We start from the raw sequence: 21,086 nt of genomic DNA, 5'->3' as shown, positions 1-21,086 counted from the left end.
AAGCTGAGCTGAAAAGAAAGTGCTTTTGGAAGTTTTCAGTGTAAAACAGATCGAGGAGAGTGTGAAGCTCCTCTGACATTTTACAGCGTCATGCTATACACTGTAAAAAGTGATCAGTTGACTTAACTTAAAACTTAAAATTGAGGAAACCTGTGCTTTAAAATGATTAAGTAAATAAACGTTATACTTAATCAAAAAATTAAGTAATGTGGAACTGTCAAGTTCACATAACTTAATTTTTTCAATTAAGCATTAAGTTTACTTACTTAATTTTAAGGCAACGGGTTAACTCAATTTTTTTCTTTTTTTAAGTAAGTGAACTGAACACGTTTTACAGTAGCTGGGCAGATGTTGCTGTCTGGGGTGGTGATGAAAGAAACCACACCTGATTCTTGAAGAGAAAGCAGAGCCATGTGTGGAGCATGAAGTCCTGCTCCTCCTCTCTGGATGTAATTTAGGCATAATGGGATCTAGAATGTTTAACCCTATAACTTAGCCCTCGACCCATTAGATCCACAGAGCTGAAGCTGAAGGTCAAGGTCTGCCCACGACGAGCTGGATCATGTCACCTGGAACCACTTGGATTCACAGGCTGTGCAATGACAATCAAACTCCACAAGGGGGCGTCACACCATCACTTGTGTCATGTCTTTCTGTGTGTAATTTTAGGTTTAGGCTTTTTCTTTTATTAATATGTTTAAAAGTGTATCATAATCATATTTTATGATTGATTTATTATATTCTGTATAAAATGAAACACCTGACAACTATAATTGTGACCCTGGATCACAAAACCAGTCATAAGCAGCACGGGCATATTTGTGGGAATATAGCCAACAATACATTATTGTATCGATTTTTTCTTTTATGGCAAAAATCATTAGGATATTAAGTAAAGATCATGTTCCATTAAGATATTTTGTAAATTCCCTACCTTAAATATATAAAACGTTTATTTTTGTGAGTGAATGCAACACAATCGTGAACATAAATGCACAACTTTAAAGGAGATTTTCTCAATGTTTCGATTTTTTTTTTTTTTTTTTTTTTTTGCACCGTCAGATTCCAAATTTTCAATAGTTGTATATCAGCCAAATATTTACATATCCTAACAAACCATTGCCTACATCAATTGGAAAGCTTATTTATTCAGCTTTCAGATGATGTATATCAATTTTAACAAATGACCCATGTGACTGGCTTTGTGGTCCAGGGTCACGATTCATGAGTTTTAACTGAAGGTTAAGCTATTTTTGGATGTCATGGATATATATATATATATATATAGGCTATTGGTGTAGTATAATTACTTTGGTGAAATAAATAGTGTGGTTAAACGATCTTTTAGTCTTTGCCACCGAACAGATGATGAACTACATTTCCCACAATGCACTAAAATTCGCCAACAACTTCCCAGGAAGCGTTTATTACTGACCGCTGCCAACATGGACATAAACAGCAAACCAGAGTCTCATGAATTACATCTGATTCACTGAATTCATATTTTCATTTATATGAAGAAAAACACCGTGTTCTCTATCGTAATCTTCACTAGAGCTCGTGACTGTTTGCGTTGTTTACTTAGCGCCGCAGCTAAGCTAAGCTAGCTGTGTTTGTGATGTGAGCTGGTAAATAGTCTGTTATTGAGGATGTACACTTTATTATCGGGTCTGTACAAATATGTGTTCCAAAAGGACGAGTACTGCGTCCTGATCCTCGGTCTGGACAATGCAGGAAAAACGGTAAGACTAGTAAACAGTTCCACAAAATCAGTTTTTCTTTAGAGTAAAATTTTAAGCTTATGATGTACAATAACCTTGCCTAGGTAGGCAACTTGGAAAGTGGTGTCTAGGTAAGGTGCTCATCAAATTTTAAGACTACAATGCCCCATAATTCAGAATTTTAGACTTGCTGTAAACTAATATTCTCACTAGCTAGGTTGCACACTAGGTTTTGACACTGTTTCTGTATTAGTATGCAGCTTATTTAGTTAATAGAATAAATATGATGCTCAAAAGTGCAGTTTAGGTTGGCAGCTCATTAGTTTTGAGACAAATCTGTGTTCTTTTCTTGAATATTGTAGACCTTTCTGGAGCAAACAAAAACAAAATTCAGTAAAAACTACAAGGGCATGAACCTGTCGAAGATCACCACTACAGTCGGCCTCAACAGTGAGTAAAGCATCCTGTAAAACTGAAGAAAACTAATACAAACATAGCTGTAGTTTTACTCGTTTTTCCTGTCTGTTTCAGTCGGCACCATTGATGTGGGAAAAGCTCGCCTGATGTTTTGGGATCTTGGAGGACAAGAAGAACTACAGTCTTTGTGGGACAAGGTGAGACACGTTCACTAAGTGTGATCCTGATGCTGTCGTTGAAGAGTGCATTATATAAATCCACTTCAGAAGACATGAGCACAACTAATCTGTTTGTAATGTCATATTTGCCTTGTTTCAGTACTATGCAGAATCTCACGGCGTGATCTACGTCATTGACTCCACCGATGAGGAGCGCTTGGGCGAGTCGAAGGAGGCTTTCGGTGAGTTTTACCCAAATGAGGAATCAATCAGAACCTGAACAATCAGCAGCATTTTTCACATCGCCGTCACACAAAACCTGTTTCCCTTCAGCAGAAGAGATGCTCAGATAGTTTCATCGTACGCAAACACAGAAACTGCAGTCAGACGCAGATTTAGGCCTGTCATTATTGTGGATTAATCGTTTGATCGTGGGTTATCTGATCTAATCACAATTATTTAAATTTCAGTCATATTTTGCCGTCCAAAATAAAGGAATTTTAAGTGCTTGAAGAAATGCCATCAGATATTGCATTATTATTTAATTTTTGGGTGTGTTGGAGAGAAACAGGGAGAGTCATAATCTGAGAGTAAAGAATAAAGAATATAAACATGGTTATGAAGCACACAAAGATATTCAAAGGTCATCCTATGGCATGAAAGCTTGTGGGTTTTCTTATATTATGTTTTATTATATTATATATGCCGGTTACACTTCACAATAAGGTCCAATTAGTTATCATAAGTAAGTTGCATCTGTTAAAATTATTTAATGGACCTTGAACGAAAAATGAACGGTTGGATTTTATGTTATAATGTTAAAAATGATTAATAAATACTGTAATGCCTGGCTCACACTACAGGAGTTTTAAAATCCTAACCGATTTTGAAATCTGGTTGAAGCACACACTTAAGGAGAATCTTTGCAGATTTTCTTCCCCCAAATCTTAAACATGCTCACACTACAAGGTTTGAAAATCGCGGTGCACCACACACTACAAAATGTTATTAAGATTATCGTGCCAGGGGAAGCGTCTCACGTGATCTCACGCAGCAGATCTGAAGTGTAAAAACATGGAAACATATGGGATATGCATTGCCATGAGACACACACGCATGCACGCACATACACACGCACAGAGACTTTGAACCTACCGGTACCTACTTTGAGTTAAGAGCTTAGATCGGGCCCAAAAAAATCAAGCCCGACCCCTACCCGAGCCCATGCACGTTGTGTCCGAGCCCGGCCCGGCCCGACACAACACTACACATTAACATAACTGTAATTATGAGCCCGAGCCCGATTTAAACCTGACCATTTTTTTAATACGTGGGCCAGGGGCGGTACGAGATATTTTTTTAACGAGGGGGTGCTAGATATAATAAATACTATTGCAAAAATTGTCCACTTAATATTTAATATTCAATCATTTTTATTGTCACAATTAAAGTAGCCTATTCGTTTTATTAAATTGACCAAGCACAACATTCAGCATTCAATCAAATATTAATTAAAGATTTATTATTATTAGGCTAATAATGTTAACATAATATACTATCGTTATTTCGGCATAATATGTGTGCGTGCAACAAGCTAGATGTGCATTTTTAAATCCGGTGATGCGTGCATTGATTTTGAAATCCACGCGCTTTTTAACGCGCTTTTTAGTTTCGGTTTCATTACTGAACATGTAACGTTTGTGCCTGCTGACCACAGCGTAATACTTATTTATTTAGCAATAAATAAATGGAGATAAAAACGCATATCGAGTTGAGTCATTTAAAATTATCTCAAGGGAAATTCCTTCAGCACGACAGCCCTGCTGTCTTTTTGACAGCACTGACGTAATCACAATCTTGCTCATCCCGATAAATATCAAACATGTTTGATATGATCGGGGCGAGCCCGATTTGTGTGAGAGCAGATCGGGAGGGGCAAGATTCGATCTGTGAACGCCTCACATTACCAGATAATCTGCGCCGAACATCGGAACCGATCGAGGTCCTCGACAAGCGGCCCCTAATTTAATAACAAATGATCATTGCGACGGAACCAAATCAATTAAAACTAACTTTAGATGGAAATAACTTAACTCTGCTGTAAAGCCGAAACAATCTCTGTTACCTTAAATTATACGCTTATCTCTGTAAAGCTGCTTTGAGACAATCTACATTGTTAAAAGCGCTATATAAATGAAGATGACTTGACTTGACAAGATTTTTTCTCAGATTCTCGGGAGGGGTAAATCGGGCATAAATCGGCCTAAAACTCCTGTAGTGTGAGCCAGGCATAACAAATGTATTACTACAGTATTTATTAATCATTGTTAACATTATAACAAAAATCCAACCATTCATTGTTCGTTCAAGGTCCGTTTAACAGATACAACTTTTGATATTAATAATATATTAGTAAGTAAGTGTTGAAATAAACTAAGATTTAGTATTTTTCATTATTAGTTCATGTTAAATAATGGAACTTTATTGTAAAGGGTTACCAATAATATAAATAAATAAACATTATACATTTTTACATAACATTAAAGTAAATCATATAGACCTATTTTATTATAATTTGTATTATTATTTATGTTTTCAAGTAAAAAAAATTTGGTTTACACTGTAAGTGACATGAAGAAAACAGAATGAAATCGTTGCAAACATTTTACGCATATAAATATATTTTTGCAGTATCGACACTATTGTCTTCTGTTTCTGCTTTATAGTTGATTTTGTCTCATATTTGATGGTTTGCCTTTAGTTATTTCCCTGTTTATTTCTGTGTTTCTCTATTGTGTAAAGCCCTATAGAAATAAGGGTGACTTGACTTTAGGGAAGTTTATACCAGAAGTTTAACTGAACCGTTGTCTAATGTGAACTGACTTCATGTTCCCGTCGACCAGAGAAAATGATCAGCAGTGAAGTTCTGGAAGGAGTTCCTCTCCTCGTTCTGGCAAACAAGCAAGACGTCGAGGTATGAACTCTGCTCTGACAGAAATGTGTGTGAACGGTCACGTCTCTAGGTGGCGCTGTGCTCCTTCAATGCTTTGCCTTGTGTTCCTCAGAACTGTATGTCTGTCCCCGACATAAAGACGGCTTTCAGCGACTGCGCTCCCAAAATCGGGAAGAGAGACTGTCTGGTGCAGCCCTGCTGTGCTTTATCAGGGTACGTCTCCTTCATTATTCAGTGTTGTGTGTGTGGAAACCCTGCTGTGTGCAAGTGCACTTAGTGGAGACCCAAAACACTGAGGAAACATCTAAAGCCGTGTTGTTTACGACCTATAAGCAGTTTTGGGGGAAACGCATTACATGGGACTTGAGTTACATAATCAGATTACTAAAAGTGCTGTGCATCGATTAATCACATCCGAAATAAAAGTTTGTGTTTACATAATAAATGTGTGTGTAGGGGAGAGCCGGGACGATTGAAACACTGAGATTTCACGTCATGTACGTCAGTGTCCTGCCAGTTAAACCTGGTCATATACTGTTCATAGACTCAGATACTGTTCTTAAACTTGTGTTTCTTTTAATGCAAATTCATTTTCAATTACACAACACGTCATCTCTTTAATAATCATCAATTGTCCAATCTTCAATAAATTTCATTTATCGTCTTCTGGGTGACCTCGTTTTCTTCATTTTAACAGGCTAGCAAACACTCAGTATGACTCAAGGAAAAAATGTAAGAAAATGAATTGTAAACGGATTTGTCTGTCTTCCTCAAAATAGCCCATTAGAAAGATTATTAAAAAGCTTATCGCCTATTGTTTATTGGGCGACAGAACAAAAATGGTTAATATGAACCTTTAAATTTAAATAAATTGCAAAATATGTTTGTACTTGTCAGGTACTGTTCACAAAAACGAGCATTAGATGAATAGTTGCCGTTTAAACTGTTATGTTTCATCCGTCCCATCCCTGTGTTGCAATTGAAACAAAGCACAACTACTGTTCAAAGTCAAATTTTACTTAAAGGGGCATTATGCAAGTCTGAGTGTTTTTTCTCTACGAGCTCCCCCTAGTGTCTGGTAGCATAATGCTTTCAAACACTCTGTCGTAAAAACGAACTGTTGTCCCTCGCCACGAGCAACCCAGCTGAGCAGAGGAACCGGCTATTTCAAAACCAGTTATGTCTACCGAGGCAAGTAAAGCAATACTTTCTTTCCAACTGATGGCGATTTTTTTATTTATTGTGTTGTCATGCATACTAGTATTTTAACCGGGAACGAGCGATATGAACGAGGCAAACTTTATTGCGCGTCTGATATTACCTACTATCAGACGTGTTGACTTAGTGACATAAAATAAAAGTGTAAGTTACACAAATAAAACCGACAGAGGAACTGCCAAACAACTACAGAAATCAAACGTGTTTGCTATGACAATGCTAACATCAAAGTTATAGTATCTAGCGTACTAGTAAGCCCCTAACAGAGAGCGATCATAATAAAAACCTTTACAGACAATAGCAAACATCCTGAGGTCGCAATTATATGAAATTTAAATATTAAACACAGTTTATTCCAAAGATACTTACAAGTGCAACAGCAGGATCAGCATCCGTTTTGCAGGCTTCTGTTTCTCTCAGTTCTCACCATTCTGAAAAAGCCGGTCCGATATATTTACTCGAGTCTGACTTCTTGCTCGGTCAGTCTCCCGTTTCCTCTTTCGTTGGTCCTCCGACAAAGATTTCCTAGCTTTCTGCTTCTTTTTTACAGGCTCAGCCATAACTCAATCTATCGTTGCCCTTTGCTTATAGCTAGCCCGCCGGTGCTTGAATAGGGGCGTGTACGTGTGCAGTGCCGTCAAGCAATTCGTTACATCGCGAGACCTGATATCACGCGATACACCGACCCGCGTCCCAAAGTTGCAAGTGAGTTTTTTCCGCTCTCGGGCACCAGGGGGGTGCGAAACGACCACCATTCAACCCGAAATAAGTAATATAACCATTCCACTGACTCCGAAGCTGTTCAGTTAAGGTTAAAAAGTTACCTTGTGTCCCTTTAAATCATGATACTAAGAGAACACTTATGTGAGTTGTTGATCACAAAAAAAAAATAGAAAATCTCTCCGTAACCTTATCTTATAAAGCAACATTTATCAAAAAAATGTGTTTCACCTGTCCCGGCTCTCCGCTACTGTGTATAATTATTTTGTATATCTAAATACACACATTGACCCCTGTTGCAGTGATAATGACATCGCTGTGTTTCCTTGAGGTCGAGCCAGTTTTGCATTTGTTGCAACTTAGTAAATGCTTATTTGTTGTTTTGTTAGGGCATGTAATGCTAGGTCAAGATTGTTGATCATTTTTGTACTGTTACTTCTTGCTCTAAACTTGCGCTCGACTGGTTTTGCTGGTTGTTTAAACCGTGTGTGTGTTTTGTGTTTTTCAGGCAGGGAGTGAATGACGGCATTGAATGGATGGTCAAATGTGTGATCCGGAACATTCACCGCCCTCCCAGACAAAAAGACATCACATAGAACATCATCTCTGTGTCGTGTGTGTGTGTGTGTGTGTGTGTGTGTGTAGGGATTTCTGTAAATGCATAGAGGATGCAGTTGTTCTGAGGACATAAGTTATGATATTATATTTGGCTGATGCTCTTGCAGACCTAAGTTTGATATCTATGCTGTGACACTGTAGATATTTATATGCTGAACTGACACCTTCAGTCTTGATTTCTGTTTTAAGCTCAAACTTTTTTTTTTTTTTATTAATAGTTACTAAAATAATGAAGACATTCCTAGTATAGAATTTCAAGAGGCGTTGTTTTTAAGACTCAAAACCTTAGTTCTAATTACTAACCAATTCTATAATAAACAGCAGAGATGGAAAACAAAGCACTTGTGTCTCGGTTTAATTTGCACGACGGATGTTTTCCCAACCCTTACAAATCCAGGAGATGCCTTGTTCCATCAGGACTGGGTTTTATTGATTTTTCTCCTGTCTAAGCTGAATGCATTTTGCATGAAGGCACCGGTGAATCAATAAGCACCGCTCATGCTATGAATGTTATTACAGCGGCGTGCATCACCTCTCTAATGAATCAGACGCTGTGAAAGAGTCAGTGTGATGTTTAACATGCTGTAAAAGCCCCTGATCTGTCAACATTCCCAGATGTTATGTGATTAATCAGTGATGTAAGCATCATTAGTGCTGATGTTCATATGTAGATGTTCAGATATCTCACACTTAGTCTTAGAGTTCATTGAGTGCGTATGAGCGCTTGAGAACGGGGATCTGAACTGCCTTGAATCCGGCTGTTCCCTTGTGCGGTTGTTTCAGGACAGCTGGCTAAATCGAGCCGGGCTTCGCACGCAAGCCTTCAGCTGAGGGTTCGGGCATGAATTGTGTATGAAGACTTCTGTAACAGCGCATCCGAGAATCTGGAAGGGATCTTGAATAATACAGCTGGCACTTTTGGTTACGCTGCAAAAAAATAAAGTTTTTTTTTTTTTGGTCTTGTTTTAAATATGAAATATTTAAATGGAAAACCTTGTATTATGTTCGAATTCTGGGTACGATAATATGATGCGATTCAATACAATTCACGAAAAATCACACTATGAATTTTTTTTTTATTAATACTTTTCACACATTACAAAAAAATTAAACTTTGTTTTAAAATAAAATAGGAAAATTATAAACTTTTTTTATTTCTTTTTTTATGTTTTATTTGTGTGTGCTTGTCTGAAGCTCAAACAGTAGATCATGCAACAATAAAATCATGTGTTTGATTCCCAGTGAAATGAACATTCTTGAACTGATTAAAATGTTCTTTGGATAAGAGTGTCTATCAAATGCATACATTTACATTTAAATACCATCAGAGAGTAGAAAATTGCATAATGTTTTTAAATTTTGATTAACCATGAAATTGCAGGTCAAATTGACCTGCGAACAACAACTCCAACAACTCAATTTTGTATTGTGATTTTGTCAAATTGACCTGCAACATGATACAAGAGTTTAGCAAAACTGTAAGACTTGATTTAAGAGAATTTAACTTGGATTAACATTTTTAGCAAATAGCTTTTTCTCTACAAAATGTTTGCCAGATAAAAAAATAAATACCAGACTTGCACTAAACAGTGCTTCATTTGAGCTAGTAATAACTTGCATAGGAACATGTGAAAAAAGTTAAATCATAGTAATAACAAAAAATGCTATTAGGGCGTTATCTAAAAAAAAAAACTCATTAACACTGTCAAAAAGAAACAGTGCTTCTATTATTATTCCCATCTTAAATGACAAGCTTGGTCCTGTGCATTAATAAGCAGCCGTCTGATGCACGTACGTGTCGGTTTCAGATCAATCTCTGATTGGAAAGGATAAAATGTCGTCTCGAGTGTCGACTGAACCCAATCCATCTTCTGTCTTGTCGATGAGTTATTGATTTTGTTAGTGCCTCATCGATTGGACCAACAGTAGTCCACTTAAAAACACAACAATATCTCAAAATATTTACCAGATGCAGCATTACACGGTATTTTACACTGTATTTTTTGTCTAGTTTTCCAGTGCAAATATCTAAACGTTCTTCAACCAAGACACATTTACAGGAGGAGCAAAATGACTGAAGATATTAAGTATCATAATTAAGCAAATTAATGCTTAAAACAGTGATATCAGAAAATTATATTTTACTTTGTCTGAATCATTGGCTCATTTTCTTCTTTTAAGCACAAACTCGCAAAGAAACTAAGCAAAGTTGCTAAGCTTCTCAAGTAAATGTGTCTTGATTCAAAAATGTTTCTTTTTTTTGCGGTGTAGATTATAAAATGTTAGATGCATATCAAATATTAACACCATATCAAATCAAACAAATGTTGCAAGAACTTTTCTCAACCAAAATGACTAAAAATAGCTCTTGTTTCCAAGACAACAGCACTACATCACTTTATTATTGTCTTTTTTCTCTCAGTTTATCTCTGGATCTGATAATCTTCCAGCTTCATCTGCGACATCATTTCGCCATTTCTCTCTCCCGTCTCTTTATTCCTCTCTTCATCTCTTGTCCTCTCCTCCTCCTCCTCCTCCTCCTCTCATCCATCATTCCTCCCCTGATAATACAGAGCATCGCTGTGCGTCACTCCTTCAGTGCTTCATTCCCTCCATCTCTCGCTCAGCATCCATCCGGCAGCACAATGGACAGCACAGTTTCAGGTAAGAGCCAGAACCAGAACACAGAAAAGACACTATAAAGAGAGTTTTGCATGAGATTGCATGAGATTCCACCATAGGATCGACTCGTCTGTTGTTTTTGCCAGTGATGTTTTGCATGACATTGGTATTAGTGAACATGTCCTTTGCCAAGCATGATGCTATTGGAGTCTAGTATCTAAGAGATCATTAATAGACGGATCACAAGACTTATGATGTGCTGATGCTCAACGCTGCAGATGTTGCGCAATAAAAAGCGGGTTCATTTGGAGGATAGCAGCAGTGCAGCAAAATGTGTCGCAATGTTGAAGACGAGACTGTCTAGATCACATTCAAACACACACGGGAATCATTCATCCACTATATGTGACCCTGGACTACAAAACCAGTCATAAGGGTCCATTTAATTGAGATTTACTGTATATATCATCTGAAAGCTGAATAAGGATGGATAGGCCGAGATATAACTATTTGTAAATCTGGAATCTGAGGCTTAAAAAAATCTAAATATTGAGAAAATGCTTTTAAATTTGTCCAAATTGAGTCCTGGATTGTGCTGCATCCACTCACAAAAATATATATTTTATATATTAATGGAAGGAAATTTGCAAAGTATCTTCATGATCTTTACTTAATATCCTAATGTTTTTTGGCATAAAAGAGAAATTGATAATTTTGACTCAGACAATGTATTGTTGGCTATTGCCACAGATAAACCCGTGCGACTCGAGACTGGTTTTGTGGTCCAGGGTCACACATAGTCTGATCAGCTTGTGTTGTCTTTGATGAGACCTTGTAAAGAAGCCAATGCAACCACAGCGATTGTGTTTTTGGATGTGAAATAGTTATATAAATAACGGCACCGTATATCATGTGACTCGTTCTAATGTCCGCCGGATGCAGCAGGATTTGAGTTATCTTTGCTATCTCAGCTCTCTTACAAAGTCACCTCTCTTTTGAGCTCATGTGTGATAAACACACACACACACACACACACACTCGCTCGGCTTGGATGCACACGCCTGAACGCTATAGTCATAAACACTAACATTAAGTCTGCATCTATTAGAAATGTTGTTTTAGAAAAACTTCTTAAAATGCATCTTTTTAGTCAAGCTTTTCATTTATCACTGTGTATTTTTTATATTATGTTTTTTTTCTCCTTGTTTGATTTATTTTGTTCTACACATGCTGTACTGCTTTCAGTTTGAGAAAGGCGCATTACAAATAAAATGTATTATATATTTAGGTTCTGCCCCTTTCGCATGCATGAATCAAATCAAGTCTTGTTGAGGATCTGTGTCACACAATGATCATCCTGACACACAGTTCACCTTCACACAAGCTCACACACGGTGAATTATTTCGCTGACATGTGCTGTGGTGAACAAATCAATAATGCATGAATCAGGTTGAGGGTGCGGTCTATGTGTTCATTCTTAATTCATGTTAACTAATGTAGTTTAAGTCCCCCTGTAGTCAATCATTTTATCCCTTAAAGCTCACCTTTGATCACCAAAATTATGTATTTAAGCGTTTTTTTCTTGCCTTAAAATATCTTGAATGTAACTCGACACCCTCTCCTCATTTAGTATTCGCGGTTCTATGAATATGCAAATGAGCCCCACCTCCACTCACTCACTCAGCTCAGAGATCCACTGGTTGACGATCACACGTTGATCTGATTGGTTACAAGGTAGTTTGTGACGTCAGAAACACCAGCGATTTCAAAGCGTGTTTTTGAGACTGTCTTTGGTTCACTGCAGTTTTAAGGAGGAAATACTCAGCAATGCTGTCGACTTATGAACTTACACATGGTTTGTCTTAAAGCAGATTAAAAACACCACATAGACAAACAACATTAAAAGATTGATTTTCAATCACAGGGGGACTTTAACCTTATTGAAGTGTTAATATTTCTTATGTAAAGAAATGTATTATGTCTATACAGCTGTCCTAAATTCTATTCAGGTTAGAATTAGTGTTCGGATCGTAGTATGTAGAGGCAAAGATGTCTGTTCTTTCCCCACCACATGCACATATATATCACCGTTTTCTTTCTTTCTTTCGCAGCCTACTCTGAGAAGCTGAGAGAGATGTCGGTGTTGTCTCTCATCTGCTCCTGTTTGTATTCCCAGCCTCATCCCAACACCTTCGGCCAGTTTGAAGGTGGGAGCTTCAACAGTCAATAACTGGAGGCCTCAATACAAGAATATTGAACCCTCTGGTGATCTTCGCGTGTCTGTTTTTTTTTTTTTTTTCAATGAAAGGAATGTACTATATTTTATTTTGATGTTTTTTATTTAATATTTTGTATTTTTAGGGGATTTAATGGTACTACATTATATTTACGCTGTATTTCTAATCCATTTATTCATGTTTTGAGCATAGACCTGAAAATTACATTTCCAACTTAAACTGTCATAAATCTTGAATGCTTTAAAACTCAGACTTAAGTTTGATCTCTTTTTAAAGACGACACTTTGCAAATTATTGATGAAATGAAAAATGTTTTAAAAAGTGAACTTAAAAAAAGTTACAGAATTTTACGTTTATTGTTATGAAAACAAAAAAAATTCAATTTTGATATGAAATCTATATTTTCAAAAAAAAACTGTTTTACTCTAAAGAGGCAAGAAAATCAAAGCTATAAATCTAAACAAGTTGTGTTCCAAATCTGAGCTTGATATCTCAAATAATGAGCTTTTAGTAAGATTTAGTTCGGCTGCAGTACCAAACGCTTCCACTAGGTGAAATTCGTCTCCCATTCATTTCCAATGCGCTAATTTTTGACCGCGAGGAGCACAAGTGTGATGATTTTTTACAGGACCATTTAACCTTTTTGAATAATGTCCATGATTTTTTTGTGTCCACATAGCAAGTGCCAAAACCAAGTTTACCAACTTTACCAAGTTTCGTATCATTCCGATGCAGTAAAAAAAAAAAAAAAGTTTTCCCGAAGACCGAATGATCACACATTCATTGTCCTCATCTTCCCTCCGCAGACATGGAGGTGAAGTCCCTGAATAAGCGAGCATCTGGCCAGGCGTTTGAGGTCATCCTGAGGAGTCCGACTGACCCGTCTCCTCCAGAGAGACCCCTGACCCTGGCGGTGCCGGCCCAGAAGAAGGAGCCTTCGCTGGGGGAGCTGCAGAGGAGGCTGGAGGCGGCCGAGGAGAGACGCAGGGTAAGATCATGCCATTATTCATCTGTGGAGTTTTCCGTGGAACACTGCACATAAAACAAATGCTGCGTCCCAATTCGCCTACGTATACTACGCCCTAAAAGTACGCACTGTTTTTGAGAAGAAAAAGTACATACTTTTGAGTGTGCAGCAGAAGAGTATGCATCGTCATAATATTGTCTTTAACGAACGCATCCTGTCACAGTTTAAACTGTCCTGTCAATCATCTTGTCACAGTTAAAATCTTCCACATTCAATAAAATTAAATTTCCTACCGTTTCAGAGAAAAATGTGAGAGAAATCACACTTTAATCTGCCAGTCATTGGTCTTTCATTGGGAGAACTCTCCTCATGTTTCCATAATGATCCATTTAATAAAAGTTAATGACCAAACGCATCGTTATAGAAGTTCACAATGCTGTTTTAGATTAAATATAATGTGGATGACATTAGATAGGCTACTTATTTTTAAACACTCAACCCCCTTTCTCTTAACCGCCGGTCACGCACATCCGCCATGTTTGTAGTTTTTTTTTTTTTTTTTTTTACTTTTTATTCGTAATTGTAGTTCTAATCGTATCCCTATGGTTGTGGGCAATGTTAGCCGTTAGCACGGATCTGCACTTCAGATTCTAACCGGAAAAAGTAGACCATCCGGGTATCTTTGTAATACTCATTTCAACATACTATGATTTGGGACGCACTAATTCTGATTTCGAATAATATTTAGGACGGATCGTAAGCGAATCGGGATGCAGCAAGTTTACACTACCAAGATTGAACCATGTTTTTTGGACACTTACTTGTTCTAGTAGAGTTAATCAACAGGATGTTTCGTGAGCAACACATCCAGCTGGTTAGAATAACATTGAATTATTTAGCAGATGCATTTTTCCATTGAGACACGTTCATGAAAAGCACGAGCACAAGAGTAACTGAGAATCTTCACACTCTCAGGCCTTGTCCACACTAATACGTTTTCGTTTGAAAATGCATATTTTTCTCTCCGTTTTGACCTTTTGTACACACTGAGACGTTTTTAGCAACGAAAACTAAGCTTTTTGAAAACGCTCTATAAAATGGATACATTTGTAAACGCCGTTTTCGCATTGTAGTGTAGTTTGGACTGTGAAAACAAAGGTATTTAAAAACTATGATGTAAGTTTAGTCATGTGACGCATATTGAACCCATAGATATTCATGTTTATAGCAGTATTGTGCCTGTTATGTGCTATGCACTCTCACACTGTTGCTAAAATATGTTACTTCACACACTCTTCATATCACAGTCCTGCAAAGATGACAGAAAATTCACTCACATTTGCTAAACATGAGAGCAATTGCGTTCAGACCAGACATATAATGGTGAGAGAGCGACCTGACGCTTCAGTGAATGCGAGATATTTTATTAAATAAAATGATCCTGCCAGAAGAATTGCATGATAACCGGATCACGTCTTGTTCTGTCTGTATCAGCGTTTTGAAGCAAAAATCTATCCGGATTAATGAAGACGAAGCCTAAAAATAAAACTTCTTTATTGGTATCTATGATTGAATGATAAACATCCCAGCTATCAGCGAACGCTCTACAGAACATTCGGAGAACATTTACTTAAAGTCCCCCTGTAGTCAATCATTTTATCCCTTAAAACTCATCTTTAATCACAGAAATTACATATTTAAACGTTTTTTCCTTGGAAAAACATTTATTCATGCCTTAAAATAGCTTGAATGTAACTCGGCACCCTTGCCCCACCCCATTTAGTATTCGCAGTTCTATGAATATGCAAATGAGCCCCGCCTCCACTCACTCACTCAGCTCAGAGATCCACTGACCACTGGTTGACGATCACACGTTGATCTGATTGGTTACAAGGTAGTTTGTGACGTCAGAAACACCAGCGATTTCAAAGCGCGTCTTTGGTTCACTGCAGTTTTAAGGAGGAAATACTCAGCAATGCTGTCGACTTTTTACACATGATTTGTCTTAAAGCGGATTAAAAACACCACATAGACACATAAACAACATTAAAAGTTGGACTTTCACCACAGGGCTTTAATGAGAACATTACCTACACGTTCTTAGAACAGATTTTTTGTATCCTGGAAACTTAACATCCATGGAAACTCTCTATAGTGAATAGATATGAAAATGGAAAACAGTTAGTACCCTTGTATTGACATCTGATAACCAACACAGTGCTCTTTTGTACGTCTCCATCGCTACTGGGATGTTTTCATGACTTTGTTCCACATTTGGCCTCTTTTTAAATGTCAGAGAAGCTTCTCCTCACTGTCTCACATTAGCCGTGTCATCTACTCTTTCTACACCTCTTTGTGCAGTCCCAAGAGAAGCAGGTCCTGAAGCAGTTGGCGGAGAAGCGGGAGCGCGAGAAGGAGGTGCTCAACAAGGCCCAGGAGGTCAACAACAACTACAGCAAGATAACCGAGGAGAAACTCAACCACAAAATGGAGCTGATCAAAGAAAACCGCATGGCCCGTCTCAGCGCCCTCAAGCAGCGTCTGAGAGAGAAGGTGAGACATGAACTAGTCCATCTGTCTTAATCCATATTCCTGGTCTTACTGTATGTTATTCTATAGAAAATGTGTGTAGATGCTCTGGAGGTCCCGTGTTTTGTGATGGGAGTAGATCCATAAAATCCAATGCAAACTCAATCTATTTTACATTTACACATTTGGCAGACACTTTTATCCAAAGTTACTCACATTGCATTCAAGGTATACATCTTGTTAGTTCCTGCATTCCCTGAGAATCGAACCAATTATTGGCGTTGCTAGCGCCATGCTCTATTGTTTGATCTACCGGAATGGCATTTTGTTTGAAAAAAAAACCTTTTTATGATGCAACCAGGGCTTAGCAATAATTTGAGCATTGGTGTGTAACACAGTCACCCCTACTAGCCACTTTGGCAGGTTGAATTTTATATAATATACATTTTTTAATTGTAGTCTTTTAAAGGGTTAGTTCACCCAAAAATGAAAATTCTGTCAGTAATTAATCACCCTCATGTTGTTCCAACCGCGTAAGACCTTCGTTCATCTTTGGAACACAAATTAAGATATTTTTGATGAAATCTGAGCCATGTCTCACTCCTCCATAGGCTGCTATGTGACCGAAACTTGCTGGCCCAGAAAAGTTATTAAAGAGATCGTTAATATAGTCCAAGTAACTCCAGTGGCTCAATCTTAAGTTTATCAAGCGACGAGAATACTTTTTGTGCGCAAAAACAAACAAAAATAACAACTTTATTCCACTATTCATTTCCTTCTCTCTGGACCTCTAGTTGGTTCGCGTAGTGTTTTTGCGCTGCGCGTCTGTGTTACACGTCACCACGTAGGCTCACTATTGGCCGACGCCGGTCATGTGTGTGATGCGTGATGACGTGCAACACAGACGCGCAGCGCAAAAACACTACGAGGCCCAGAGAGAAGGAAATGAATAGTGGAATAAAGTCATTATTTTTGTTTGTTTTTGCGCACAAAAAGTATTCTCGTCGCTTTATAAACTTAAGATTGAGCCACTGGAGTCACTTGGACTATATTAACGATCTCTTTAATAACTTTTCTGGGCCAGCAAGTTTCGGTCACATAGCAGCCTATGGAGGAGTGAGACATGGCTCAGATTTCATCAAAAATATCTTAATTTGTGTTCCGAAGATGAACGAAAGTCTTACGGGGTTGGAACAACATGAGGGTGAGTAATTACTGACAGAATTTTCATTTTTGGGTGAACTAACCCTTTAAAAAGGCATCTAGTGTTGTCAGAAATAATGATTTTTTGATACATATCGAAATATCTGAAACTCTTTCGCAGGATACAAAATACCAGCTGCGCATCCCTTTACTCACTCGATTCATTTGCTCCGAATGAATATTGTTGGCGTTACAGGGCTTGAGTTTCGGCAAGGATTGCGCGTATTGAGCATAATTTACTCAATTCCGCAGATTTTGTGCTCACACCCAAAATGCAGCACATAAAGAGAAGTACACTCACCTAAAGGATTATTAGGAACACCTGTTCAATTTCTCATTAATGCAATTATCTAATCAACCAATCACATGGCAGTTTCTTCAATGCATTTAGGGGTGTGGTCCTGGTCAAAACAATCTCCTGAACTCCAAACTGAATGTCAGAATGGGAAAGAAAGGTGATTTAAGCAATTTTGAGCGTGGCATGGTTGTTGGTGTAAGACGGGCCGGTCTGAGTATTTCACAATCTGCTCAGTTACTGGGATTTTCACGCACCATTTCTAGGGTTTACAAAGAATGGTGTGAAAAGGGAAAAACATCCAGTATGCGGCAGTCCTGTGGGCGAAAATGCCTTGTTGATGCTAGAGGTCAGAGGAGAATGGGCCGACTGATGCAAGCTGATAGAAGAGCAACTTTGACTGAAATAACCACTCGTTACAACCGAGGTATGCAGCGAAGCATTTGTGAAGCCACAACACGCACAACCTTGAGGCGGATGGGCTACAACAGCAGAAGACCCCACCGGGTACCACTCATCTCCACTACAAATAGGAAAAAGAGGCTACAGTTTGCACGAGCTCACCAAAATTGGACAGTTGAAGACTGGAAAAATGTTGCCTGGTCTGATGAGTCTCGATTTCTGTTGAGACATTCAGATGGTAGAGTCAGAATTTGGCGTAAACAGAATGAGAACATGGATCCATCATGCCTTGTTACCACTGTGCAGGCTGGTGGTGGTGGTGTAATGGTGTGGGGGATGTTTTCTTGGCACACTTTAGGCCCCTTAGTGCCAACTGGGCATCGTTTAAATGCCACGGCCTACCTGAGCATTGTTTCTGACCATGTCCCTCCCTTTATGACCACCATGTACCCATCCTCTGATGGCTACTTCCAGCAGGATAATGCACCATGTCACAAAGCTCGAATCATTTCAAATTGGTTTCTTGAACATGACAATGAGTTCACTGTACTAAAATGGCCCCCACAGTCACCAGATCTCAACCCAATAGAGCATCTTTGGGATGTGGTGGAACGGGAGCTTCGTGCCCTGGATGTGCATCCCACAAATCTCCATCAACTGCAAGATGCTATCCTATCAATATGGGCCAACATTTCTAAAGAATGCTTTCAGCACCTTGTTGAATCAATGCCACGTAGAATTAAGGCAGTTCTGAAGGTGAAAGGGGGTCAAACACAGTAGTAGTATGGTGTTCCTAATAATCCTTTAGGTGAGTGTATATTAGCTATTTTAAACAGTATAATGGGTTTGTGGGGAAAAAAGTGACGGCAGCCTAATATACCAGCTGCCAAATTATGAGATAATATAAAAAATATCGGTTACAATTTATTTTAAGCTGTCATTGTTACACTGTAATTATACATTTAAGTACTGAGTAATATTAAGCAACTACATGTACTTACTATAGGATTAGGATTTGGTTGAGGGTTAGTTTCATGTAATTATGCATAATTTACTGTTATTACTATGGTAAGTACATGTAACATATGTAACAAGGACACTGTAAAATAAAATTTTACCGAAATATCTATATGGCAGTTTTTCCCTATGGCATCGATGTCAAAATTGTGGCCAGTGAAAATCGTTAGAAAACCGTTAATTAACCTAATAAACCTAATTAACGTTAGAAAACCACTAGCCACAGTGGCTGGTGAGCAAAAACAGTTGGATGCAAAACTCACTTTTATATGGTGTTTGCATATAAATGTGTCTTTGCAGTGTGTGGACACAACCACCATACAATGAAAAAAATACATCCACTCCTTTTTTTTAATCCTCAAAAACCCTAAACACTCTCAATAATCAAGCCGTTTGGATTTTCTGAGCACTATGATGTCATATTTCTCATGCTCCACCCACAACCACTGACGGACTGTCCCGTATTAGCATATTTCACGTATTAGCATATTTCTGCCCTCAGCCATTCGACACCCCCCATGGATGAGAGGGGTTGGGTGAGCAGTTGCTCATTATCATTTAAAGAGACATGCACCGAAACAGGTCACTGTGAACAAAGCTTGAGGAGGTAAAGGGTGTTGTTTTACACAACCATTGAGGAATTTTAACCAAAGCATGTTACAAACTTTACATGAACACCCTAAAGAATCATCCCAACTTGGCATCCGATGACCCCTTTAATGTCAACCCCTGGATCCAACAGAAAAATAAAGTCTAGAAAAAATGGGCTGGGAATACAATTTTATCTTGACTTTTAGGAAATAACGAACTGAATGAACTATGGGCTTGAATTTTACCACACTTCCTATTGCATGTTGTTTTTCTGGAGTAACAGGCTTATAAATGTACTGTCAATAAATAAGTTTCCTCCCTGGTTACTGCAAAACAGTTCTTATTTATAGAGCATTGATCACGCTCTCTCTCTCTCTCGTCAGGAGATTCATGCTGCAGAAGTCCGTAAGAATAAGGAACTTCACACTGAACTCTCTGGCTAAGGACAATCTTTGACGCCAGAGCCACGAGACATCCAGTCATGACGGCATTTGGAGGAAATGTCATTCTTTGGCCACACTGTCTTATGAGGTCAAATCAGACTCACCTTATCAGTTTTCCTTATCAATAAATGTCTGAGCATATAACAACATCCCACATACACCACGTGGACACAAGTACGTGAGCACCCAACCTGCATACATATACGTGCTTGTTGAATGTTTAATTTCAGAACCCTGGGCATTAATATGAAGTTCGTCTTTCCTGGAGTCATTGTTTTGAGTTCATCCCAAAGATATTCAGGGCTAGACTTTGAGCAGCCAGTCAAGTTTTTCCACATTTTTTGATGATCCTTGTGTTTTTCTAACTAAGACGTGCCACTGTACCAACATGTCCTGTCATATCTCTATCCCTAAACCCAAACTTTACTAAAAAATTAATAATCAAATCAGAGTGAAATTATAAGCTGATGAGAATGTTGTTGAGCCAAACCAGACAATGTCTAATAAGGGGAGAAGTTCCACTCTCAGTAAACTTCCGGCTTCTGAACTGGTTGCAGTTCCACTCTGGCTCCACATGAGGGCGCTCACAGGACGAGTGCAGAATGAATGGAGGTCTATAGCGCTATACCCCTCAAAATCCACTTTTCTCAGGATATAATTTTTTGTCTAGTAATTTGAATGTTGTATTCGAAAGGAGATGCAAAGAAATTACACATTGCTGGGTGTTAGATTTTTTAGGGTCACTTATTTGCTTTAAAAAATCTTTTAAAATGTCAGACGTCATACACATCGTACGACCAGAGATACTGCTTTACGCAATCCTTCAGTCACTTTGGTGCTTTCGCGCTCTGCACTTTCTTTTCTCTCGAGGCATCGACAACACAGCCGACACAGGGAAACACACGGGCTAGAAGAGTTTTCGTTTTGTTGTTTTAAAAGACCACGCCGAAAATACACACACACACACACACACA

General features: G+C 38.3%; 2 protein-coding genes across 2 annotated transcripts; both read left to right on the top strand.

Moving 5' to 3' along the window:
* The first annotated feature begins 1,361 nt into the window (after positions 1 to 1,361).
* arfrp1 (ADP-ribosylation factor related protein 1) lies at positions 1,362 to 9,086 on the top strand. The gene is made up of 7 exons (XM_081380674.1): positions 1,362 to 1,742; positions 2,084 to 2,171; positions 2,253 to 2,335; positions 2,457 to 2,538; positions 5,200 to 5,270; positions 5,362 to 5,462; positions 7,696 to 9,086. The coding sequence occupies exons 1-7, from the start codon at positions 1,650 to 1,652 to the stop codon at positions 7,781 to 7,783; spliced, it is 606 nt and encodes a 201-aa protein (XP_081236800.1). The 5' UTR covers positions 1,362 to 1,649; the 3' UTR covers positions 7,784 to 9,086.
* A 1,326-nt stretch (positions 9,087 to 10,412) lies between these two features.
* stmn3 (stathmin-like 3) lies at positions 10,413 to 20,112 on the top strand (the record flags this gene model as incomplete). The annotated part of the gene is made up of 5 exons (XM_081380675.1): positions 10,413 to 10,469; positions 12,540 to 12,635; positions 13,472 to 13,653; positions 15,994 to 16,185; positions 20,053 to 20,112. The coding sequence occupies exons 1-5, from the start codon at positions 10,451 to 10,453 to the stop codon at positions 20,110 to 20,112; spliced, it is 549 nt and encodes a 182-aa protein (XP_081236801.1). The 5' UTR covers positions 10,413 to 10,450.
* Between the last annotated feature and the right edge of the window lie 974 nt (positions 20,113 to 21,086).

This window comes from Scardinius erythrophthalmus, assembly GCF_964197995.2.
Source record: "Scardinius erythrophthalmus genome assembly, chromosome: 12".
NCBI lineage: Eukaryota > Metazoa > Chordata > Actinopteri > Cypriniformes > Leuciscidae > Scardinius > Scardinius erythrophthalmus.
Note: the sequence above shows the minus strand (reverse complement) of the source record. Positions and strands in the feature narration are given on the sequence as shown.

Coding starts and splice junctions, on each gene's coding strand:
- arfrp1 (XM_081380674.1), top strand. CDS start 1,650: ATGTACACTTTATTATCGGGTCTGTACAAATATGTGTTCCAAAAGGAC. Junction 2,336..2,456: donor TACAGTCTTTGTGGGACAAG/GTGAGACACGTT, acceptor GCCTTGTTTCAG/TACTATGCAGAATCTCACGG. Junction 5,271..5,361: donor CAAACAAGCAAGACGTCGAG/GTATGAACTCTG, acceptor TGTGTTCCTCAG/AACTGTATGTCTGTCCCCGA.